The sequence below is a fragment of the Felis catus genome, chromosome A1 (assembly GCF_018350175.1).
Source record: "Felis catus isolate Fca126 chromosome A1, F.catus_Fca126_mat1.0, whole genome shotgun sequence".
In the NCBI taxonomy this organism is placed as follows: domain Eukaryota; kingdom Metazoa; phylum Chordata; class Mammalia; order Carnivora; family Felidae; genus Felis; species Felis catus.
In genome coordinates this window covers 7,973,303-7,998,818 of record NC_058368.1, presented here as the reverse complement: position 1 = coordinate 7,998,818, position 25,516 = coordinate 7,973,303, and the positions used below count along the sequence as shown (strand labels likewise).

Here is a 25,516-nt window from a genome sequence, read left to right as displayed (position 1 = left end):
ACGCAGAATGATTTCTATAGGGATCTTTTGAGCAAAATTCAGCCTAGCGTCCCGGGATTAGGACTACCAGAAGGCAACGACACGCAGTTTGGGAAGGTTCCTTGCAAAGATCGGCAGAGTCTCTCAAATTATTTCGGGCCGTGCTCACAGATTTTTAAGAATTGAGTGGGCGTTTTCATGACCGAATCTACAAATTCCTGTCCTGACACAGGAGCCTTAGGTCATGGATAAATAGGACAAATTACTTATAAAACATGCACCTGCTCTTAGAAATCTACATTTTGATTAGATCTCCACTGACTTAGTAGACTGTTTTTCCCCCCACGCTGTGTAGCACAAAGAATAAAATCAGTAGACTGTTTCTTGAAACACGGACTCTAGTCTGTGGTTTTAATGTAACTTCACTGCCCTTTTAGGTGAAAAAGTAGAGCCTGATGTATTGTGTAGAAAGGATGTGATGGATTTAGACTTTGGCCAGGTGGTGTCTTACAATGCACTTCAAGTCACTGGAACTTGTTTCTTCATACTTTCTCTAGAAGCCTTGGGGATGTCTTGTCACCTTGAATGCCACTGTCTACTTAATGGTAACAGCTATAATAGATGGAATCAATGAGCCCTCCCTGGTGCCAAAGTTGCCCTCATCCCTTTACACATATTATCCCTAATCTGTACAGTTCTACATAATGGACATAATTTCCCTATTAGGAAACTGAAGCTCAGAAAGTTCTTTCTTGGGGTGCCTGGGTGGCTGAGTCGATTAAGCCTCCCACTGTTGATTTGGGCTCAAGTCATGATCTCATGGTTTGTAAGATCAAGCCCCGAGTTGGGCTCTGTGCTGATAGTGCCTGCCTAAAATATTCTCTCTCTCTCTCTGTCTCTGTCTCTGTCTCTGTCTCTGTCTCTCTCTCTCTCTCTCTCTCTCTCTCTCTTCCCCGCCCCCACCCTTGCACTCTGTCTCTCTCAAAACAAATAAACTTAAAAAAAATTCTTTCTCAGGTGTTTTCAGATAATAAGAGAGGCTAAGTAGTTTGGCATTTCAGAAAGTTACTTTTCATTGGTATCCCATGGGACTCCTCTGAGTGCACCCCTATGGGTTCCCAGAGGAAGGAGCAGAAATCCTTGAGGGGATGGGTTTGGGGAGGCACTGGCTTAGCCCACTGGGTTTACTCGTCACCAGTGATCCCACAAAGTCTACCCGTTGAGTCAGAGTCGCACTGAGGATGGGAGGGGAGAGGAGAAAGAGGTTAGCAGCAGATGGGAGACGTGGATTCACATTTCACAATTACTTGGGGAACCGGTGACCAGACCACCTGCTCTGGTTTGGGCCCCAGACCTACAGGTGGGAATAGACCCTTTGAGGGGGCATGAACCCCAGTGGGATGAGCAGGTCTAAATCAGACCAACCTGAAGAGGGTAGCAAGTCAAACGGTCCATTTGACACTTTGACTCTGGTGGCACTGGCCCTCTCTGGGACTTTCTCCCCATGCAGGGGTATTTATTTGATCCTTTGCAAGGAAGTTGCATTCCCTTATTTGTTGTTCAGGATTGATTTTCCGGATCAGGATTCAGCAAGCACTCAGCCCTCAGGGGGCTCACAAAGCTGTGGATTTTTGCAAGAGGCACAGGAAGGCAAAGGAGTTGAAGAATAAGGGGGGACAAAAGACCATGAAGGAGAGAGCATAGGGTTTGCAGTTGATGACTGAATAAAATAAAAACATGGTGGCTGCAAATCTGAGCCTCAGCAGGCCCTGATCTAGTTACTTTGAATGCTTCATTCACTTAGAATTGGGGAATTTCCAGCGATTAAAAAGAGCTTTATAGAGGAGAAACTGGCTCAAAGATAAAGAATTATCCCTCACCTCACAGCTAGTTAATGGCAAACCCAGGACTAGACCCAAGTCTCTGATTTCCTGTTTATTATTCCCTTTTATTACTTCCACCATAACATTGCATCGAGTCTCCATGGAAGGTGCCTGTAATCTGGTTGAATAAATGAACCATCATGGCTTCAGTGGAGGTCGGTGGTGAGGACTGCGGTTTAGAGGAAACCTCACGGAGGAAATAAGATCTGAATCCTCAAGATGGCGGGGAGGTCCTAGAATGTCAAATGGAAGGAACATAGATGTGACAGAGTAGCATGAGGATGGGAGTAGGTTGAAGAGTTGAAAAGGCCATGCTTGGAGAGGAATTGGGCCGGATCATCAGAGTTGGGTGCAGAAAAATTAAAGCCAAAAATTGGCAAAGTGAATCCGGATCTGATGCGGAATTCTTTGAGTGAGGGGCTAAACAGTTGAGCCGGCCAATCATTCCCTTTCCTGGCTAATGCCTGGCTCTTTTGTCTCCTTCCCACAGACCCACCCTGTAACTCTTACAGACTGATAGACTTTCATAGGCTCCTTTTTTGGTCGTCTTCCTCCTGTGGCACGTCATTAGCATGTGTCACGTACATGCTGTCCTGCATGTCTGAAGACCAAAGCCTTAACCTCCCAAGAACGTGGGTTTTCACTCGAGCTTTTTAAAAAATGAGCTGGAGGCATGTTATCACCTTTTCTTAGGCTTTTAATGTTCCATATGCCATGACTTCATCACTGAAAATGATGTAATGGGGCGCCTGGGTGGCGCAGTCGGTTAAGCGTCCGACTTCAGCCAGGTCACGATCTCGCGGTCCGTGGGTTCGAGCCCCGCGTCGGGCTCTGGGCTGATGGCTCGGAGCCTGGAGCCTGCTTCCGATCCTGTGTCTCCCTCTCTCTCTGCCCCTCCCCCGTTCATGCTCTGTCTCTCTCTGTCCCAAAAATAAATAAACGTTGAAAAAAAAAATTAAAAGAAAAAAAGAAAAGAAAATGATGTAAGACGATCACGAATTGCTACCTTGTTGAGAAATTCTGTCTTGTGAGGGTGAAAAAGTAAGGTGAGGAAAATAAAAGTGGGTATTTGGAGACCACGTAGAGCCAGATAGAAGAGTACGTCCAGTAGAAGACCCTCTGGCCTAGGACTTCTATGTTTATTTGTTTTATAGCTGAAAATTATTGAGCACTTATCTAGAGGATGTTAAGTGCTCAATTTGTGCTCTGTGTGTGTTGTCTCATGTAATTATTACAGAGCTTCTATGAGGCAGCTACTGTAATTATTACCATTTACAGAAAGTTTAAGTACCTTCTTAGGAAACCAGCCCTGGTTGACATGTCAGAGTCTATCGTTGAGCGTCTTCTAGCACATGGTCAACCAGTCACTTCGTTTTCACTACTAGGATTGGTTCTACAACAATTATTTAGACCTTAAATTGAGTAATTTGGGGCCAAAAGCTCATGATCCAGAAAGCAAATATGTTTAGAGGGGCCGATGTTCATGATATCAAGAACCAATTTTAAGAAGCGTTAGGATGCAGAAAAATATAGTCTAGGGTTAAAGGTCATGGCCTCTGGAGCCCGAACCCTGGCTGTGCCACCTGCTACTGTCTACCAGCTTCTGGGTAAAATAAACTACCTCTGTGGGTCCAAGTTTCCTGATCTGCACAGTAGAGATAATAGCACTGACATCATAAGATTGTTTGGGGGGATTAAAGGAGCTAATGCATATCAAGTATTTAACTCCGTGGCTGGTGCATTGCACGTAAGTTTATTTGCTGGAAGTCGTCCAGTAGTTTCGGATTGCTCTGGGGCTGCCCGGTGCAAAGCAGTTTCCTTTCGAGGTGGCATCATGCATATATTAGTACGCTGTGAAAGCTGACAGTCTTCTGGCAAAATGGTCCCATGCCGTTAGGCTAATGTCCTCCCAGGAAACATGCTTGCGTCTTTAGACAGGTCTTCTGACGAAGGTGATTTACTCCAAAGAAATTAAGATGGGACCAGAAATGGCAGAATTTTCAGATTGTTTTAGGAAATTAAAGGAGCTGTGATATCCTGAATCTCCTCGCATTTGTGAGTTCTGCCTCAGCAATTCAAACGTTCATTGACCCCAAGTCTTGTCCAGCTATGGTACCACATGGGCTCTTGGCATTTCACTCGCCTGCACTCAATTATATTCGGGTATTTTTTTTTTAAATATTCTGATACGTGAGCATGCATTTGACTTGCCTCTTCAATAGATGTGTATGTTCCTTAATAACAGAAGGAACTAGGTCTTCTACTTTTTTCAGAGGACACAATTCTACTTCTTAAATGGAGTATGTATGAGTATGTATCTTTTTGTTTTAATCGAATGGGACTCATACTTATGAGCCAGTATTTTTGTCCACCCTTGAGGAAAGGCGATGACCATTGCTGGTTGGTCTTCTCTATTTTCTGTTAGACCAGAAGATGCTTCTCCACATGTCAGTGTCACTGTCTTAGTTGAGATTGTCCATGAGTGTCCGTTTGTCGCGTACGGATAATGCGGTGAGGAGTTCGTCCGGGTCCCAGGCAGACCCTCTGTCTCCATGAACACTCCTCGCCGTGAATGGACAGACACTGATGGTGGTGACACGGTGCTTAGTTGAGGGGATACGTGTGAGGTCATTTGAGGGTCAGCAGTGCCCCGTTTTTCAGCACGTTTGAGGTAAGTGATGGATGGCAGGGTTGACGCCTGACACAGGGTTGAGTCCACATCTAGTCAGGCCATCACCAGGGGTCACTCTCCTCATCAGACAGCCAACTGAGCAAGAGATGGGTGTTCCCTTCTCGTGTTCACCGGGTGGCTGGGTTAGGCCCTGAGGTCATCATCACGAACAGGACATAGCCCCTGCTCTTAAGTAGTTCTTACCCTAGGGAGATAATAAAATGACAAGTAACGTTATCAATCCATCTACGGTGCTAAGCGATTGCATCGATTGACTCGTTGAGTGCCACCCTGGTGTTCACCGATGCAAAGGATCTTCTGTGAATTATCTCCCTGCTGTTCGCCTTTTAACCCCTATAAGAAAACTAATAAGACGTAGGAACATGGGGTGGCTTCTTTTGAGTCGGGGAGGCCAAGAGCACATCCGTTTCCCAAGGGATTTGAGGCGGTTCACAAAGAGTACAACAAATAATCTGAATGAAAGGAGAAAATGCCGTCAGGCTAGTGCAGAGAAAGGGCCCGTGTGCTTTTACTTTCTAGTTGTGGAGAGAGAGAAAGAGAAATGAAATCGACGTTCGCAAGGTGAAGGGGCCCATCGGATGAAAACAAACCAAGAGAGGTACAGCCTTCCAGGGAACTGAAATCTGAGAAAAGCGGTTTCTCCTATCCTAATCCTTGGGACGTGGAATACACAGACTCCACAACGTTTCTCCTGTAGTGAGTGTCACGGGACCGGAAATCATCAGAGCCCTTAGCGCTGATCAGTGGCGTTAACACCAAAGCAACATTTATGACAGGTGATGCGATCCCTCTATTTCAGAAATGTTCAAAGGACCGAAAAGAATGGGAGTCCTATGAGCAGTTTTCTGGGACTGTGGTTCTCTAGGTTGGGCTTTTGCCGTCCAGGGTAACCGAACTAGGAAGTTGTAAAAGCCTGATTGGAACTCGGATCAGGCTAGCTGCACATTCTACGTTCCTAATGTCGTGCTTCCCCGCTTCTCCCCGTGAAGGCTCTCTGGACATTTGCACGTTGACAGCTATGTGACCAGTAATGCTCTCTTCTTTTCCGTGAAATCAAAAGGCAACAACAGTTTGAAATATTTAGAGGTAACACTTTAAGACTCCTTAAGTTAAAAGACGTTGTCGGTGGCCACTCTGGAGATCTCGCTAAAGATTTCTTACTTATCAGATCACCCTTCCTCAGCTGACCAGCCTTCCACTCAGGAGAAAAAGGAATGAACAAAGTAGGCGTTCCTGTTAAGACCCACATCCGGGTGTGGCCACATGAGTATTTACCCTTTGTCACCCGGGTGATAGGGTTGCAAGGATGCCTTGGCCCTGGCTCAGATTCTGTAAAAGAGGGACAGAATCAGGGAGAGCTTGGAGTTCTTGATGGAAGCAAGCAGGGAGAGAGAAGGAAGGAAGGAAGGCAGAGCCTGGAAAGACAGGCCCTGTCCTGAGTGTGAATGGACCAGGAGACCCTGGAGAGCAGGAAGTGGCCCAGGCCAAGACGCTCACGGAAAAGCTCTTATCGAAACAGAGGTGGTCAGGGCTCTGGATCACCTCCACCATTGTCCAAGGAGCTGGGCCAGAGCCTTCAATCCCTGAAAAGCCGCCTCCACTCCCCCCTCTCCGTGCAGACCAGAAGTGGTTTTCAGTATGGGCTCCGAGGCGTCACAAGGTCTCTCCGTGCGCAAGAGTCGTCACTCGTCCAGAATCCCCTCGGCGTGACCCTGTGACCACCCCCAAGGCCCGGGCCCTTTTCCTGGAGCACGAGGAGCAGGAACCATTCTGTCTAAACACTCCTTCCAACTCCACACCTTTTTTCTGCCGGCGGCCCCTCCCCTATATTGTTGTATTTGTTTGGAGAGAACGTGAGAGGAGGAGAGCAGAGAGTGTTTGCAGATTCTGTTCATCTGCTGGCTCAGGCACACGGTCACTAATGTTTTGACACAAGACGCACAGTAGCGGAGGAAAGTTTACATCAGGCTCTTCTACAGGAGGGTGGGCCTTAATGGGCAACCAGTCCTGGCCGTGCCCTCTGTCAGGCTGCCAGGTGGTCTTTTTTTTTCCTTTCTAGTTTTTTCTTCTTTAAAGACACTTTACAGCCTCGATTTGCTCTTCGTTACTGCTCTCCCCTTTTGGTTTCCTAACTTGAAATGATCGGTATTCTGTACAGATTCTAATCAGAGTTAGCACGTGCAGTCAGACCCCATTAAACAGAGAAGCAGGGTCCACCCCACCGGGAGTCCTCCCGATTTCATCATCCAAAGAAGGAAAAAAAAGAGAGAGGGAGGTTATTCTCCGTCCTGAGACTTCATAGAGCTTTCTAGAGCCTCTTTTCCAACTAATTGTGCTTTAATTATAAACTGAGGCATACATTCATTCCTAGGCATGACTCAGGCTCGAATAGGCAGCCCATCGCTGCACACCCCCACCCCAGAGGCCCTCTTTAAAGCCACCTGCCCGCCACGAGTGTATTGGAGTTCATAGTCGAACAGGCCAGCTTCATCCTGGAACATCCTAGAACATGTCCTTCATCCTAGGGCATCCTAGAACATGTCCAGCAATCGTGCCCACACAAGTAGGTCACAGGGGAAGACAGAGATGGTGATAAAAGTTGGATTTGTTCTTTTGTTGCGCGTTTTTTTTTAAGTGATAAAATTCAGCCAGTAGGAAGGAGCCCAAGAGTTCCTATAATTTTAGCATCAGAACATCTTTATGATCAAAACAAAGCGGAATTTATGTCAAAAATGTAATTATAAAACATCCCTCGGCCCCTTTCACCCTCCACCAAAGGACTAGGTGCTTTTGAAAGCCAATTTTTCACGTTCTCTTGGTGTCTGACTTTGCACCAGTTAGATTCCGAGGACCCCCAGAGTTTTCCTCTCACCCGTGACTCTGAGCCAGATTCACCCTGTGAAGCGTGGTGAGAAGGGTTTGGGGAGGTTTCTTGGGAACAGAACGTGTCATGTGTGATGGACTGAATTCTGGTTTGATGGAAAGATTTGAGACCATCTGGGGTCTGATCCCAGGTCTGCTACTTCTGAGTCCCGGTTTCCTTCATAGTAAAGCAATTTTTGAAACAGGCATGATAATGCCTGTTTCGCCCAAGGGGGGGCTGTGAGAATTAGTTGGACTTAAATGTCTGTAGCTCCCTAGTTGAGGCACAGTAGTATCAGCCCAGTAACTGTCAGTTTCCCTTCACCAACCGAGAGTCAGGATTTAGCAGAAGCGAAACGTTGAAGGAAAGGTCAGCTAATCAGTTACTTACCATGGGGTGAAAGGCAATCCAAAACAAACCACGCCCGTGTGTCTTCATCTTGAGAGTCAGGCTGTGGAGTAGACCTTCCGGAATTGGGGTGGTTCCTAAATTTGGTAGAAATCATTTAAGAAATGAGAAGTTGTATTAGATAACCATAGGAGGCTTGGGTACCATTACAGGCACCAAACACGAGGTCAGTTTCTAGAAAGGCTCAGTGAAGCGTCGGGCCGTTAGAGCACCACAACAAAGAACACACAGATACTGACCATCAGCGGCTAAAGCCCACCCCGCTGGACTCTCCCTTCTCATTCCAGGAGATGTGACAGTCCATCCTCTAAAGAAAGTGTGGGTTCTGCCTTTGAGGTCGGGGGGAGGGGGAAGAGAGGCAGGAGGAATGAAGACAGTCTGAAAATCGGCTGGCTCAAAGCCAGCACTAAGAAATGCACAGGTGAACACAAAGGGACACCTTGGGATACAGTCTGTACGGCATTTCGTGTCAAGGTGACGTAAAGGATTTGTAAAGGTGAATAGGAACCGAGTTCAGAGACTCGGATCACAAAAGGAGTTCTGATAGAAGCTGTGATCGTGGAACGTGCACACTGTGGGCGCGTAACATGTTTTGGTTGTGTGATGAGGGTGTTTGCCAAATTTTGGAAGGAAGCTGACCCTTAACTGCACAAAGGGCTAAAAAAGAACCAAAACAAAACGAAGCAAAACAACCCGTTGCATCCCCAGCGCAGTAATGCAGTTTGCGTAGTGAATATTTGAGAAGCCTTTTCTTCCTGTACACAAAGAAGCACTGGAGTGTAACAATTTCTTGGTATGTGAGGACAGTCGGTGGATGTTGTGTGGCATATGGAGTAAGGGTTAAGTGCACAGATTCTGGAATGAGTCAGAACTAATTTGTAATCCGTTTACTAATCAGATTACTGACTTGTAATCTGCCTCCGCCATTTACTAGCTGTTTGACCTTGGGTAATAATGTACTTAACCTCTCTAATCTTCAATTTCCCTATCTGTTAAAGGGGGGATGATAGTACCTACTTTTTAGGATGTTGTATGAATTAAGGAGATAGAGTATACGAATCCCTCAGCGTGGTGCTTAGCATGTAGGAAATACCCTTATGCATGCTGTGTGCTGTAGCCTGTGGCCGGTTAGCTTGCCTGTGAGGACCAGCAGTGAAGATTGTGGCTTTGACCTCGGTGTTGGCTTTGCCTTTGTCTGTGGCCCCAGACTGGCTTCATCTGTCCTTGGTCACGGAGGAGCCAGATATTTATGAATGTGAAGGGAACAGGGCACATCCGTCACCCCTACAGGAAACCTCAACCCAAAGCCTGTGGGTCTGTAGAGTCCTGCACATCTCTGGAGGGTGGTGTTTTCCCATGACGTGCGGAAAGAACCCACCCGGTTACTTAGACCAGGTGGGAGAGTCTCACAGATGGTTCCTTCTTGCAGTCAGACTGACGTGTCACACGGAGGGATCTCCAGCGCCGTGTGTTGGATACCTAATCGGCCCTTTGGGTCTAACGTCTTGACATCGATCTCTAGGCCAAGGTGAATTTGTTTCACCTCCAGGGCAATTGATGAGATGACACAGAGTACACTCTTACCCCGGAAATCGTTTGCGACTCGATGGTTATAAATACCACCCCCCCCCAACCCCCCGTGCTCTTGTATTTGGCGCGCTGTATGCAAATGGAGGCAGGAGTCCGAAAGCTCATTAGGCAAGGGACAGAGGCCGGGCGCATGGAGAGGACCGCGCGGAGCTGAAGCTGATAACCGTGGCCTTGTCCAGAATAGTGCCTGGGAGCTTTCTTATCTCCCTTTGACAGGAGGTGCCGTGGGCTTCCTGTGCGAAATCAGGAGTGAGCGCTGCTTTCCTCTTGTTGTTCGGCTTCCTCCCCCCTCAAGACGGTTCCCAGCACAGTGATTATCTTTGCATCTTCAAACATGGCACAATCTACTTCCTCAAGAGCTTGATGTATTCTTAAGGCTTCGGCAAATTCCCCTCCCCCCCCAATCTCTTTTCAAGTGCTGTTATATAGTCAGGCTCCTAAATGACCTTCTATTTTTATGGTTCCAATTACAAAGAGGGAAAAAGGAAAAAAAAAAAAAAAAGCAGTCCCCAAATTAGAAAACAGCCACAGAATCTGTCCTGTGCACTCGGAGGACCTTTGCACCGGGGCCGGCCTGTGGTGTCCATAGGAGGGCTGGTGCCACCGTCAGCGCCCTCAGAGTTTGGGGGCGGGGGTGGGGGTCAGAGGCTGACAGCCCCACGTGAACTCGGCAGACCACGCTTCCCTCGGGAAATGCCTAGACTTGCTGGGCTCCAACATATTTCTCTGCCTTTTCCTGAAGACCAAAAGGATGCAATTAAGATCTCCGCGTGAGGCGTCCCTGGATCTTTGTCCCTTCTTTGGGGGGAAAAGAAAGAATGAAATGCAGAGCTTCTTTTCCAGGTATAAGAGAACTTCAGCCCTTCGATGGCAACGGTACCAAGTACACACGCGGTGGCCTGATACAGGTGTGCGCGTGTGCACGAAACCCCGGCTACGTGGGGGGCAGATGTCCCGTGTATATACCCGTGTGCGTACTGAGTGTGTGTGAGAGATGCGAGGGCAGGGATGTTACAGTCTAGAGAACGGAGAATACCGATCGCGAAAAAGAGCGCGATGACGTGTGATTTCAAAACTGTGGCATTAATGTGTTTCAAGTTAGAGGAGAGAGGATATCATTCCTCTTGGGTTCGTTTTCTTCTACTAATCGGTAACAGTTCAGATGTTGACCGATTTTCCCTGATGATGATCAGGCATATCTGGCAGAAATTTCTTACGCTCCTTACGGAACGGCCAGTCCTTACTGTTCTTTTTTATTTTAAATCTTATAATCTAACTTGTGTAGAAGAGAGACATTTTATTTTATTTTATTTTATTTTATTTTATTTTATTTTATTTTATTTTATTTTATTTTATTTTATTTTATTTTATATATATTTTTTAATTAATTTATTTTTTTAAAAACAACATGAGCATAGTTTTATTTAGCCTCCATATTAGGCATTTTTTTTTTATGTCTTAAATATCTCCTGCCATTTTATTTTTTTTTCAATATATGAAATTTATAGTCACATTGGTTTCCATACAACACCCAGTGCTCATCCCAAAAGGTGCCCTCCTCAATACCCATCACCCACCCTCCCCTCCCTCCCACCCCCCCATCAACCCTCAGTTTCTTCTCAATTTTTAAGAGTCTAGAAGAGAGACATTTTAAAAACATCTGGGCAAGACTGATACACGGAGCTGGTACAGTTAGGCGTGATGATGGCGTCGTTATCGTAGAAGGTGTGCGCTCTTTTAGGGATACGTAGGGCTGAAATGACACGATGTCTGAGATTTGCTTCAAAATACTTCACAGAAGAGAAAACGGAAAGAAATAAGGATAGACCCGAACAGCTGTGGCAAAATCTTGATAACTTCTGTCTGGGCGGTGAGTCTGTGGGGCTTTAGTACATTAGGTCTCTACTTAACCAGTATGTTTGAAAATAACGAACAGTTAAATGAAAGCTCTTACTAGAAACCGCCTATCTGTCCCCCGTGCAGGTGTGTATGTTTATAGGTGTTAATGGAGTGCCAATTACACGCTAGGCCCTTGCCTTACTGTGAGGACGGAGTGACTAAGCAGATGGGGGCCCATCCCCTGGAGCGGCTGGCCCAGGGGGGCCACTTAGAAAGTGGTCAGTGCTCTGGGGGAGGACTTGACAGGCCCGGAGGGGAGACCACCCAGAGAGACTCAGTGGTTTAACAGTCCGGAGCCCCTTCTCAGCTCAAGGAGAGGGATAATCACAGAACTTTTTCCTGGTCATCCCAGTCCCATCTATCCGACCTTCTTCCTCACCTACTTTATTCTCTATCATCTTATGTCAATCATTGCTGCCATTGGCTACCCTGGATCAACTGCCCATTCTTTCTGGAACTGGGCTGTTCCTCCTCGAACAGCCTGGAGGCTGAAGTTCCTCCTGGTTGGAAGAGCTCCATAATCTGCCCACAACGCGTATAAATTAGAGCCCAGCAGGCTCTCTGCTCACCACAAATTTTGGAACTTTGGAGCAGAAAGGTTTCCACTAAAAATGCGAACGTTCGGGGGATGGTCTGAGGTGGGAAAAGCCAGCGGGCAGCGGGGCCAGTGAAGATACTCCTGACTGGGTCAGAGTGGACGGAAGTGTCTTTTTTGTTGTTGGGATTTTTTTTTTTAATTCACGCAGAACCTGGGTTATGTAGAACATGATACATGGCAAATAAATATTTACACCAAAATTTGAGTAGTAAACCATACGAAAACCGTAGTTTGCTGATAATAATGTGTGTTTGAGAGAGCATGTTACCTTCTGTCTTTAAAAGGGTACTCTACTAGCTAGCTTAATAAGAGATTTCACGGACTTTTAGAGACCGAGGAGATTGTTTTATAATTAAACACTCGAGGCCTAAGCAGTTAAAGAGCTTCTCGTGATCTCCCCAAACTTGGAAAGAAATAGACTGAATTTAACAACTGCTTCATGCTGTGTGTTTCCATATACACTTAATTAGCCCTGGAAAAAAATCAGCTGTATAATGGAATATTCTAATTAAAAGCCAACCTTTTCTAGATGTGAGATGCTATTATTTCCTTGAGGTTTCCATTCATTAACGTAACTTCTTTTTTTCCCCCCTGTGTTTGCATGTTTCCTCTTCCATGAACTCATTAAAATCTAGATACTCAGTTTCCTAATTTTTGCATTTTTACTTAGTATTTAACATTTAGGACAGGAAGGATGTACGAAGATACGCTGGTGTGGGTTTCTTTCAGTTCAAGCAAAATGTGTTTTCGGTTTGTAAGTTCTAAGGGTGGATGTGGGGGGACACTCCAAGGGAAAGAAGAGAATGTGTTTTTTTATCTTGTTATCTCAGGACTTAACCAATGATGATTTTGATTCCACCTGTCACCCTGGACTGGACCATGCTACCATGCTACAAAGCAACATAGTGATGACCTACTTTTTGTTTTTTTTTTTTAAATAGATATGACTTCTGCTCCAATAATGACGAGCCCCTGATCCTGGATCCTGACGGCAACGTAGGAAACAGGATTGAGAGCATCACTCAGCGCACAGCAATAATAGAAGGAAAGAATAAGGTACTGTCTGCAAAAATGTGCATTTGGGATATTTCTTTTAAAAACACACGCTCAGCTCCCGGTTCTAGGTTGACTAGAGCCAGAAGTCATTCGAATGCTCAAACAAAAATTCAAAGAGAAGACAGACGAGATCTGAGACAGGTCTTCGTGCACAGATACTCTGAGACTTCGCGCGCTCGGTTCTCCGGTGGCCCACCACTTCCAAAGGAATGAGTACTAGGTCCCAAAGGAGCTGCCTCTCAAATATCAATGGCTCTCGACCCTAGCTGAGTATTAGAATACTCCACGAATTATTAATTGCATTTGAATCTCTGGAGTAGAGCCTAAGGTTCATAACAAATTACCTGGGAGATTCTAGCATGGACCCAGGACTGAGAATCCCTGATAACCCATAAAGTAGGGTGTCGATAAGCATAAGCATAAGCTGATATGAGACTTAGGGCTCGAGTGGAATGTTTCCATTTCACAAAATATGTTGTTTTTCCCCCTCTGTCTTTGCAAGGGCAAAACCTTACTCAGGGTATGCAAACACATACAGTATGTTAGGATTCCCTGACCTAAGAAATGCAAATCAAAACCGCAATGAGCTATTGCCTGACACCTGTCAGAATGGCCATTATCAAAAAGACAAGAAATAATAAGTATTGGTGAGGATGTGGAGAAAAGGGAACCCTTGTGCCCTGTTGGCGAAACTCTAAATTTACACAGCTACTATGGGCGACATGGAGGTTTTTGGAGGTTCCTCCAAAAGTTACAAATGGAACTACCAAGTAATCCAGCAGTTTGACTCTGGATATGTATCCAAAGGAAAACAAAACCACCATGTCAAAGATACGTGCACCCTCAAGTTCATAGCAGCATTACTTACAGTAGCCCATTTATGGAAACAAATTAAGTGTCCATCAGTGAATGAATGAAGACTATGTGGCCTGTGTAGACACAAAGGAATATTACTGAGCCACGAAAATGAATGGAGTCCTGCCACTTGGGACATTGATGGACTCGGAGGGCATTATGCAAAGTGAAAGACGTCAGGCAGAAAAAGACAAACACTGTCTGATCTCACTTACATGTGGAATCCAAAGCAAACCCCCCCAAGCTTATCGATAACAGAGAACAGATTGGTGGTGGGGTGAGGGGTGTGAAAAATAAGTGAAGGTGATCAAGCCAAGTTCCAGTGATAAAGTAACTGAGTCCTGGGGATGTAATGCACGACATAGGGACTATCGTTGATAATACCGTATCGCATATTTGAAAGTTGCTAAGAGAATAGACGTTGGTAGTGCTCATCACAAGAAAAAAAAAAAAGTTGCTTAACTATGTATGATGACAGATGTTAACTAGACTTATTTTGGTGATTGTATGGTAATACATGCAAATTACGCTCTCCATTTGAAACGAATACAATGTTATGTATCAATTATACCCCACCTTTAAAAAAATAGACTTCTAACCAAAAAAAAAAAAAAAAAAAAAGTTCCCTGACCTGAGAGCCTAGTAGGCATCGTTGCTGGTGCTCTTTTTAGTATTAAAAAATTTTTATTGAGGTATGATTGATGTACAAAACACTGTACAGATTTGACGTATACAGTTTAAGGACTTTGGAGGTAAACGCACAGCCATGAAACCATCACCGCAGTCAATGCCATAAATTCACCCGTCGCCTCCAAGAGTTTCCTCCCATTGAATATATGAATGCATGAATGAATGATACCACTTAGCAGATGTTTCCATAGAGGCCACAGCATGTGTCCTATGGTGGGTCTCGAGGACTTACCTAGCATAACTGAAACTTTGTACCCATTGACCATTGTTGGAAATCCAACTCCTCTAAAAAAGGATGCCAAGAACTGGAAAGGCTCAGAGATTTTACCCTACTTCTAGGCTACCACAGTTTTATGTTTGGTGGTTGAAAACCTGCTACTCGTGGGCCAGATACAATGGACTTTATTACTCTCAGCAAATCTCCTGAGCTTCATGTTGGCCTTGGTCCCCCCCAGCCCTCAAGTGTCCAGGTAGAAATTGTGCACGCAGCGGATTTGCATAAGAGCAGAGGAACCTTGAACTTAGGGAAGGCACGTTGGGTTGCCTTTGCTGCCCTCTCTGCAAAAACACTGTGCGTTCGCTGCGCCCCTGACCTCCACTGAGCCTCAGCAGTATCTGATACCTTCTGAACTGGGCACATCTCAGGAGACCGGAGACCTGGTGACTTTTGTCTGTTGACATTAGTGAAAAATACACTTAAAAATCTGTTCTTATCAGGCACAGGGGGAGCAATGCTTTAAAAAGGAGAAACCTATCAACCCATTGCCAAATTGTCTATTTATATATGCATATCTTGATTTGGAGCCGTTCATTCGTATGGATACTGTCGGCTGGAGTGTGATTATGCTTATGTTATCTGTGTGTCCAGCTGTATTTTTTGCATTTGAAGGCAACAAAATAGATAACATCATTCCCCCCACATAGGGTTGAACAATAACAACAAGTAACATCTGAGTTCCTCGTTCTGTAAAACTTTTTGACATTCGCCAGTCTTTGGGCAGAGTGCTTATCTCCTTTTTAAAGATGAGAGGGGCACCTGGGTGGCTCAGTGGGTTAAGCATCCGACTTCGGCTCAGGTCATGATCTCACTCACGGTTGTGGGTTCGAGCCCCGCGTTGGGCTCTGTGCTGACAGCTCAGAGCCTGGGACCTGCTTCAGATTCTGTGTCTCCCCCTCTCTCTGCCCCTCCCCCACTCGTGTTCTGTGTCTCTCTCTCTCTCTCAAAAATAAACATTAAAAACATTTTTTTAAAATAAAGATAAGAAAAATGGGGGTGACGAGATGAACTCAAACAGCTTAAATGTGGTGAATGAGAAACTCAAAGCAAAGTGTTCCTGTTCCCAAAACCACTGCTCTACCAACTAGGTACAGAAATTACGGTGGTGACGGCTTGCAACAAAATGTGAACAACCACTTGTCAAGGATTTAGGAAAAGTTTTTATGACCACAGCGGTGGTTAAAATTCTTTTTCTCTAATAGAAATGAACAGTAGTTGAAAACGTCCCATGATGGATAGCATGGGCAAGAGCACTTCAATGAGATGCTTTGAAAAGAGGAAATTCTGTAAACTTGAAAGTTGGGGTGACACCCCGTTTTTTTTTTTAAAGGAGACGCCTCAGAGTAGAAAGCAAGGCGGTTGTCACAAAGTTACTAGAAAACTCTAAGGTGCCATCGATTGTGTCAGTTTGTTTTGCCTTCCGACCACGTCAGGTACACGTACCGTTGGCTGCCGGGTATTAACACGAGAATGTATGAGCCTACTTTCAGCGGCAGCTTCTAGTCCTATGGGGGCATCCTAGCCAAAAAAATACACAATAGGAAAAAAAAATGAAAAATGAAAAAGCCAGATGAGGTTTCGAATTAGCCTGAATGAACCCTGAAACAGCAACCTGACTCCATACAGGATACCTGGAAAGCACAGGGTGAGTGAAGGCCCAAACCCTGAGGGAGAGAAGAGCTTCCCTGATTGTCTGTCATGTGGCTTGAAACAACTTTATCGTTTCGTAATTTTGCACTTCTGCAAAGGTTTTGTTTTTAATTTTTTTTTCATGTGTATTTATTTTTGAGAGAGGGAGAGACAGAGTGCAAGCTGGGGAGGGGCAGAGAGAGAGAGAGAGAGAGAGGGAGACACAGAAACAGAAGCAGCCTCCAGGCTCCGAGCTATCAGCACAGAGCCCGACACGGGGCTCGAACTCACGGACCGCAAGATCATGACCTGAGATGAAGTCAGACGCTGAACTGACTGAGCCACCCAGGTGCCCCGCTTTATTTATTTATTTTTGAGAGAGAGAGAGGGAGAGTGGAGGAGGGGCAGAGAGAGAGGGAGACAGAGAATCCTAAGCAGGCTCCAGGCTCCGAGCTGTCCGCACAGAGCCCGACGCGGGGCTCGAACCCACGAACCGTGAGATCATGACCTGAGGCGAAGTCGGACGCTCAACCCACTGAGCCACCCAGGCGCTCCTGCAAAGGTTTTAAATATAGACCTCCAGACCCAGTGGGCGCTTGTGTCTACAAAACTGCTTTTCTGTCCATGTTTAGCAAGCATAGTAAAGTCCCAGCTTAGACTATAAATGACCCTTTTACCTACAGTCACATAACGAGCCTGTCCAGCGACACCCCTCCCCCCGACAGATCAAGAAAATGGAGGGCTCACTGGAGCATCCGTAAGATTCCAGGCGTTTCCTTTTTTTCCCTTTTTTTTTTTTTTTTTTTTTTGTTTAACTCCTAGAAGGGTGCAGAGGACAATCAAATTTAGTTTCCTTATTGGCAAGTTTTGGCCTAGATCTGTGAAAAATGAGTCATCAATTGGAGTTGCTGATAACAAGTGAGAAGTTTTAGTATTGTTTAATGGGGTTGCCAGACTGTTGGGGTTGCAGCTATGGAGTAGGAAGTCGAAGGGACCCTGGGTTAGAAAACACAGTCAGGAAATACATATTACGGCGTTAACTCCGTGAGGCTGGAGAGTTGCGACAATTTTACCGTTCTGGCGACCTTTCCGCCGAGGTAGTTTGCTAGTTTGGAGGTTACCTTGAGAAGTGTGCCATATGGGACCGATCCACGAAAGAGGCATGAAACCTAATCACAGAATTGCAGTTCGGGTCTCATTTCCCACATTCCTCCAGGCTTCTTCTTCTTCTTTTTTTTTTTTTTTTTTTGAATTCTCCTGTTCTATTTTCCCATCACTTGGCTCGAACGTGCCACCCGAGGTTAATTTTAGATTCTTCCATGGCCTTTATATATCTACTCTTATGTCCCCCTGACACACTTAAAAGGAAACGATATTAGAAACATCCCGAGATTAAAATCACCGTTCCATATTTAGACCTTTTAAAATGAGTTCTGGAAATTAGGCAGAATTACACATCATCCCACCCATTCTCTTCCATGAGGTTCAAACCGCATTGTAGTAGGGAGTTACTCATGCTTGGGCAGAGGGAAGGAAGGAAGGGGTATGAATAACTTCCCACTCTACAGTACCTGACAACACATTTCATCAGCATTCTTGGGTCGTGTAACAGAACCCGGAGAATGACGTTAAGGGTCTTTTTCTACTGTCTAAATCCTTGGGGTCCTGGCAGGGCAAGTTAAAGGCACCCTCAAAGTGTAGATTCCACATGTAACAACTCAAATTCTTGGCACTTGCCCTTTTCAAGTATTAAGTTAATATTTGGTGTTCCAACTGTTGGGCTATTTTCATTTTTTTCCCCCTTCGAAACAATAGTATTTGGTTACAGGCACCGGGGAAAGGATTTGTCCCTTTCACTCAGAAGACTCCTGCGTTTAGACTTAACGCCCTAGGAGAAGTTGTCTTCTGCCCAGAAAAACCGCACCCACCTACAATTCACACGTGAGCTTTTTCTGACCCTATAAAGTTTCTACTTCCGTTGCCAAACATCTTTTGTTTTTCATGAAAATACGTTTCCGTTTGTAATTTAGAAATACATTATCTGGAAAAAGAAGTGCTCTAGAATCAGATAATTTTTAATAAAGTTGATCACAGGGTATTAATTTCATCTTATCTTTAAATTTCCTTCTTTATACCTTTTTCATTCATCCGTCCTGTTTTCAAACCTTATAATAATGGATCAGTTGAAAAACAGCTTGCAGCTTGTGTCAAATAATAAGAAAGAACCGAGTATTTCTGTCCCTAGGAAGATTTCAGCTTATGTGACCCATCTCTGCCAATTTAAGGATGTATTCTTCAAGAAAAATTCAATCCGAAGAGTAGACAGAACACTACCAATAGATCTGTGCTTTTCCATCTAAAGAGTTTTAAGGCAAAAAGCAGTTTCATGTAGAGATCAAGGGTGATATGCCCACCTCACGGGGCTATAGGGAGGAGTAAATGAGATGATACCTCACACGTTGGCACACAGCTAGAGGGCTACATAAATGTACCCAGAAACAAATAATGTAAACCCCCATCAATGTCATTTTCTCATTCGATTTTAATAGAAACTTGGGAGAGGTGAGTTCTGGAGCAGACTTGCCTATGGCTAAGGTGTGGGTTTGGGGAGGGCTCATTCAAGCAAAATAAGAGAGACTCGGATGCATTTGTATCTCTGTGGCTCATCGTGTGACCTGTATTCCTTTCATTGCTAGGTATCTCGAGTTTATTCTCTGATTATACAAGGGTTCTGAGCTATCCATCTGTTCATTGGAATTAATCGCCAGATTGCCTGCCCAAGTCTTAACTATGGCAGATGTGCACGTCTGAATTGACTTTCCCTTGCTCATTTGCTTTGAGTTCAGTGAAATCAAAGTAATTTTAATAGAAACGCAGATAGAACTTTCAGATTCAGGTAATCACTGTCCCTAATATCAGCATTCTCGGTACAGACAGAAATGAGTTCCTCACTTATTTATTGAGCAACAAATCAAAGCATGTAGATAGGATTGTGCCGAGGCCCGCGAGGATAAAACTTGAGAGCTAACGTCATAAAAAAAGCAGTGCTTGAGCGGCGGGGTGGGGGGGGGAGACCTTCATTGGTGTCCCTTGGGTCTGAACTGGCTGCGTCTGGGCCCAAGTTTCCAGAGACCAAATAAAGAAGTCAGAGTCTTACTTGACAGTCTGCATTGTCCCAGCGGCCACGAGCTAACACTTCCTTTCACGTTGCTGCCTGCAAGCTTCTCTTCGAAGTACTTCCATTTTCTTCCATGGCTTTTAAGTGGGGGGTGCGATAATTCAAAAGAAATATTCTGGAGAGCTCTTTCCTCTTACTTGCCACCTCTTGTATCGATTAATAATTAACATAGAGAAAAAAAATAATTAACATAGAGAAAAAGACCCCTGAGCTCCTTCAGGGTCTTCTCTACTGGTTATTTGCCTGCATGGGAGTATTTTCTCTGCAGAAGAGAGAATAATACATATTTGGCCATCAAGTAGGGAATTTCTTCTCTATCACCTTAAAGTAAGTCTTCAAGGACTCTTCAAGATTAAGGATAGGGATTGTGGCACGTTCATCTCTGTTTCCCCTACAACATCTGCTCAGTGCCTTGATGAACACCCAATCAGTGAGGGCGAAGTTGAATGAGAATTGCCACAAATTGCAGATGTTTTCGTTGCCAATAATGTCAACGACATACAGGATATATGAGCAGATGTAATTAAACAGATCCAACAAACAAAAGAGGAAACAACATGTAATATACACTCTACCATAGTGAAAATTACAGAAAATTCACTGGCCAAAACAAACAAAAAAACCAGGAGTGTAGTTTTCAGTCATCTTGATCTGTAGATAAAAGACAAAAACGTCCATTTATTGGCTGGGATAGGAGAACATAAGTGAAGTGATGAGCCCATTACTTAGCAACTCAGAAAAATGTTAGGACCTTTTGTAGAGTTTGTGTTCATCGCCTTAGCATGCCCACTGTCACATTTTAGTCTATATATTACTTTAGCCTGTGAGTCACTGGGTCTAAATAACACTTCGGCGAGGACACCCCTCTCATCCGGAGGCATCACTACAGGCAGCCTCTGTAATTTCAAAGCCTCTGACCAGTGATTTGTGTTCTAGAGCAAGAGCTGCAACAATCTAGAAATAATGGGATAAATTCTTTTTTTTTTTTGTCCTTTTAAATATAAAAAACTTAACTAGCTTTTGTCATTTTGTTTTAATGTATAAGTATGTATTTTTTGCCAGGCTGGGTTAAATTTTAAAACCAACCATCTGTTGCATATTACTAATTTTTATCTTTATTCTTTTTTAATTGATCTTTAAAAGACAGCAAAGCGGGTCTTGAAGCTGTGTAAATGTGTGTCGCGCTACTCTTTGAGACATCACAGCTTAGATCGTGCCTTCACACTCACCCGGTGTCTCTTTCAGGGCTCATTAGTCAAATAGCACTAAAATCTAGTGAAACGATACTGTCGTATTCACAACTTTGGTCTTCATTTCCTAGACTGGGAATTGGCAGGCGAAGAAGTTGAGTAATTTGCGCGCGCACACACACACACACACACACACACACACACACACTGACAACCTCAGTGAACTTTCCAGCCTCTCCCTCAGCACCTTCGGGGCTATGAGGCTACATTCTTTGAGTGCCTACAAGAAAGGGTTCAGCCAGCCTTTCTCCACTGTCCCTGCCCACTGGACATGCCCATTACAGAAGCAAACAGCAAAGAGACCTCCTGTTACCAAACGCATCCATAATCTCAGGTCATCCGAACAAAAGGGAAGGCCTCGGCCTCACCTGTTCCTCTCATTGACGTGGAAGTGACCACCTCACAGAGTAGGACGTGCCGTCCCGCATCTCAGCTTTAGGTCTATAATTGTTACGCCAGCAGCACGAGATAAATAAGCCTGAAACCCTCATACGAGTCGGATGTCATAGCCCCCGGTCTCCTGAGGACCTGCTTTCCTGTTATTTTTCCATTCTTGCTGGGGCTCGGCGGAGGGAGAGCCTTCTGGTAAACCACCGTGCGTGCAATAGTACCCTTGCTGAATGAATGGAATAGCTGAATCATTTCAGCCCTCAGAAGAATCTTCGGGATGTTCAAATGGTTCTTTGCTCTCGCTAAAGTTTCCTTTTCTTTCACAGACGGCTAGTACCTTGGTTGTGGCGGACGCTAGGATTTCTGGAATCTACAGTTGCGTGGCTTCTAATAAAGTAGGGACTGTGGAAAGAAACATAAACTTTTATATCACAGGTAAGCGATATACCCTATACTCACAAAGATCGCCTGGTGACCTTGATGTCCTTTCAATTTGCTTCTTGGTGCACTTAGAGCTGGAAGGATTTTTGTTTTTAAAAAATTCCATAGAATTGTTAAACGTTGAGTAACTTCATCCTTGCTCTCAGGAATAGAATTTGGCGTCACTGGATCTAACAAGTTATTTCTCCAAGTTCCCTTGTAGAGCCGTCTGTGTGCATCTTCCTCCCCAGATTGGGTCGTGAGGTTAGGATCTTGTAGTACTCGTTTTTAAACTCTTTTCCGCACCTGGCATGGGGTCTGGTACATAGCAGTTGTTTGGTAATAATCAAGGAAACCAAACCTTTGATGACGTGTTTTTTTTTTTAATTAAAAAGCTAATTGTCTCACAACGTAAGTCATTTCTGCTTTTGAGGAATGAGGCTCTCCTATAGAACTCTGAAACTGAGTTTGTTGATGGTAACTCACGTGCTGTTTTTTGGTAGCATTTACTGATTTTCAGCCTTAAATATGATGGCCTCTGCAAATCTTAAAATGTCCAAGGGACACAAATGGCACTCCCTATGTCCCTCCGTGGGTACAGGAAGGAAGTAAGTAGCTCAAAGTATAAAAACAATTGCCTGGCTCCACACTCCCCCAATTTTCTGAGGAAACCCGGGCAGTTTGCCAGCTTTCTGGAAACTTCGCGCTGCATGGGGCAGGCTGCAGCAGTTGCCTAGAGTTCTCTAGAAAGAAATAGGTAGGTCTGATTGCATGAGACATATGGGATGTCAGATCACAGGGAGCCTTCCGGCAAGTTAGCCAATCCTCAGAGAAGCTGTGTCGTGGGAGATCTCCTGAGGTAGATTCTCACAGAATGTGAGGGCCGGAAGAGACTTGAGAGGCTATTCAGCCTGATAGCCCCCACACTTTCCAGGTGAGGAAATGGGGTTTGGAGAGGTGAAGAGGGACACAGCAGAGCCACTCCTAGACCGGGTCAGCCCCTGTCCCCTTACAGCTGAGAAGTGTAAGGGAAATCGTGTTTGTATCTACTCCAAGTTGGAAAATTCCTTTATTTAGAGAAGGATTCAGATAGCCATTGCACACAATATTGGTTCTCTTATCAGCGTTGGGTGATTTGGACCACTTAGGAACAAAGGTACTGTCCTTTATGTTTGATTGGAAACAAATTCCTATGCAAATCCTTAGTCACCGTACGTATGATTTAAAGTATAAAAGATTGAGCAATCCTGTGCTGAACGTTCAACAAGTTTATACAAGTTTAGTGGGCACTCCCCATTGAATAGAACAGTTCAGCGCTGCCCTGAGCACTTGAACGGCTGCCCCGTCTTTATAGGAAGACAGTTTTAACACAAAAAAGAAATGTCACATCCTCATATCAAGAGGCATGTGTAGCAGCAAGGTGGCAGGTGCATTTACCGACGCTAAGCCAATGCTGTCCGATAGAAATACAAGCCGCACACGTAATTTAGAATTTTCCAGTAAAACTACATTTTTGAGGAATAAAAAGTAAGATGAATTTTATGTAAGCCAGTGTATCCAAAATATCATCATCTTGACATGCGATCGATATTTTTAAAACCTTGTTCGGCTTCAGTGTTTAAAATTTAAAGCAATTGAGATAAAACGGAATACCATTCAGTTCTTGGCCGTCACACTCGCCCCATTTGAAGGGCTCGGTAGCCACACGTGGCCAGTGGGTACCGTGTGGTCCGGTGGTGCTCTGAGCCTCTGAGAAGGAAGGGCTGAGGTGGTCCGGGGGAAGGAGGGCATGAAATCTGAACAGGTAGAAAGAAGAGGCTAGCCTTGCCCTGACGTTCTCAGAGCCCAGACCGGATACCATGCTATGGTTCGGCTTCTCATGGGCAGATAGACCTCTCCACGATGGCCCGAAATGGGAGACGCGGATGCCGAATTCGGGGACTACTCACAGGTCCACAGGGGGATGTGACAGTGCCTGAAGGTGCAGAAGGAACTGACCCCCCTCTTCTCTTTCTATTCCTGGCTGTGCCCCACTAGTGCACGCACGTGTATGGCCAGCCAAGTACTGTCCACACCCCTAACAGTCTTCCCTGGGACCTACAAGTGTGCACACTCATGAGCAGTCTGACCTCAGGAGGACTTTTTCAGTCTGCAAGCAGACTTGAGGCCATCTTTACAGGGAATTCTGGGATCCCCAGGACCCCCCCCCCCCAAAAAAAAGACATGGAACGGGGGGTGGCACAGGCTTGGGGTGGCATGCTTTCCTGACCCCACAGACTCTTTATATTGGGGCGGGGGTGGGGGGAAGGACAGCCAGCATAGAGCCAAGTAAAGGCCCAGGGCAGGGACCCCTCTTGCCTGGATCTGAAGGCAATACCGGAAGAGGAGTTACCAAGAGTGGAGGGGAATGTTGTGTTCGTTTCCTTGTTGTTCGGAGTCCCCCGAAATGATTAATTTGATGACCAGCCTCAACTGCAACACCAATATCTAGCCCATCCTCCTGAACTTTGCATTGTTGTGTGTCTGTCTGTGGTCAGCATGTCTGTTGAACGCAGACAGAGATTCTCTCCTACTCCTTCCACATTATACAGTTTTTAACCATGGGATGGCTGAAATCCTTTCTAGATCTCCAGGCTTGTCCACAGAAAGGGGCGATGAGAATTCAAGTCAGACGTACGTACTTGAGGCTTACGGTGTTTTCCTCTAGAAATTCAAGAGCTTTAATCTTAAACTGAATAGAATTGCTCTGAATTATTTTCTGCTAGTCCTGAAAAGTTCTAGTTTTGGTAATTATAATTTGCTTATATTCGTTGTTTTTTTAATTATTTAAAACATTTTAAAAATTATTTTAATAATTCATTATTTTTTTAATTATGACTCTTTTCTTTCTTAAATCCTTGTCATGAGATTTATTCTCAACTAGAGATAGAGCTAAATACTCAGGAATGTTGCCCCTTCCATGTCTATTTTCTGAAAGATGAATGCATACTGGCTTGGTGTTTATACTTAACCTAGTGCAAACACTGGTTTAAAAGATCTGTCTAAAATTCACCTGTTCTAAATCAAAAGATCTGGATTTGGATCCTTACTGGTCCTCATTTCAGTCCTGTTGCCCGTTCGTTAAAATATAGTAACAATTTAACACAGTTGCCTTCCAAACTAATGAAAACAAGTTGGCCTTGGCCTTTAGAATTCCCCACCCCTTCTGCTCTAAACTTTGCCATTCACTTGCCCGTAGTAGCTACTTGAAACGAACAAACAACTTTCTAGTAACCGCTCACTTCTTAGGGCATGTTCTTTCTGTTCTTCAGCAGAAGGAAAGCCTTCTTTATTAGGACCTGCCAAGCTATACCTCTCAACCTGTGCATTTCTATGCTTGTCTGTTTCGTGAGCTTGATTCACATGTTTGATCCAACTGAGTCAAAATGTCCATCCCCTAATACACACCCGTGTAAATAGATTACTCTTGCACCTACCCCTAAATCAGATATCTCTTCCGAGCAAGGATTGATTCTTGTCCATGACATCTCATAAGATGCCACGGATGTGATATGCATTAGTTGGTGCCGACGAGGATTGTGCCGAAACCTGCAACAGATACGCCAGTGTGGGAAGGTCGCCTGCTTTCGCTTCATTAGAAGGCAGTTCTTTCCTGGGTCTGTTTTTGTACTCCATCTAAAAAAAAAAAAAAAAAATCCACATGAATTGAGAGGAAAAAAATCCCTCTGGATTCGTTAACTAGCGTTAGGACGTTTTACTTATCATCTTCTATGGATCAGAAGAGAATGCCTGAGAAAGAGTCGTTTCTAAGAGGCTGTCTGGTGACATGAACTAGAGTGACTTCGCTAACGGTGTGAGA

The 25,516-nt window shown here is 44.7% G+C and overlaps 1 protein-coding gene across 4 annotated transcripts in view; it reads left to right on the top strand.

The window, feature by feature from the left end:
* Nucleotides 1-25,516, top strand: part of FLT1 (fms related receptor tyrosine kinase 1) — a 178,802-nt gene that overhangs the window by 72,541 nt on the left and 80,745 nt on the right. For all 4 annotated transcript variants that reach the window (XM_023250349.2, XM_045047390.1, XM_045047454.1 and 1 more), the window contains 2 exons: nt 12,854-12,968; nt 21,564-21,672. In XM_023250349.2, the coding sequence (XP_023106117.2) occupies nt 12,854-12,968; nt 21,564-21,672 (224 nt within the window). The remainder of the gene's footprint in view (nt 1-12,853; nt 12,969-21,563; nt 21,673-25,516) is intronic.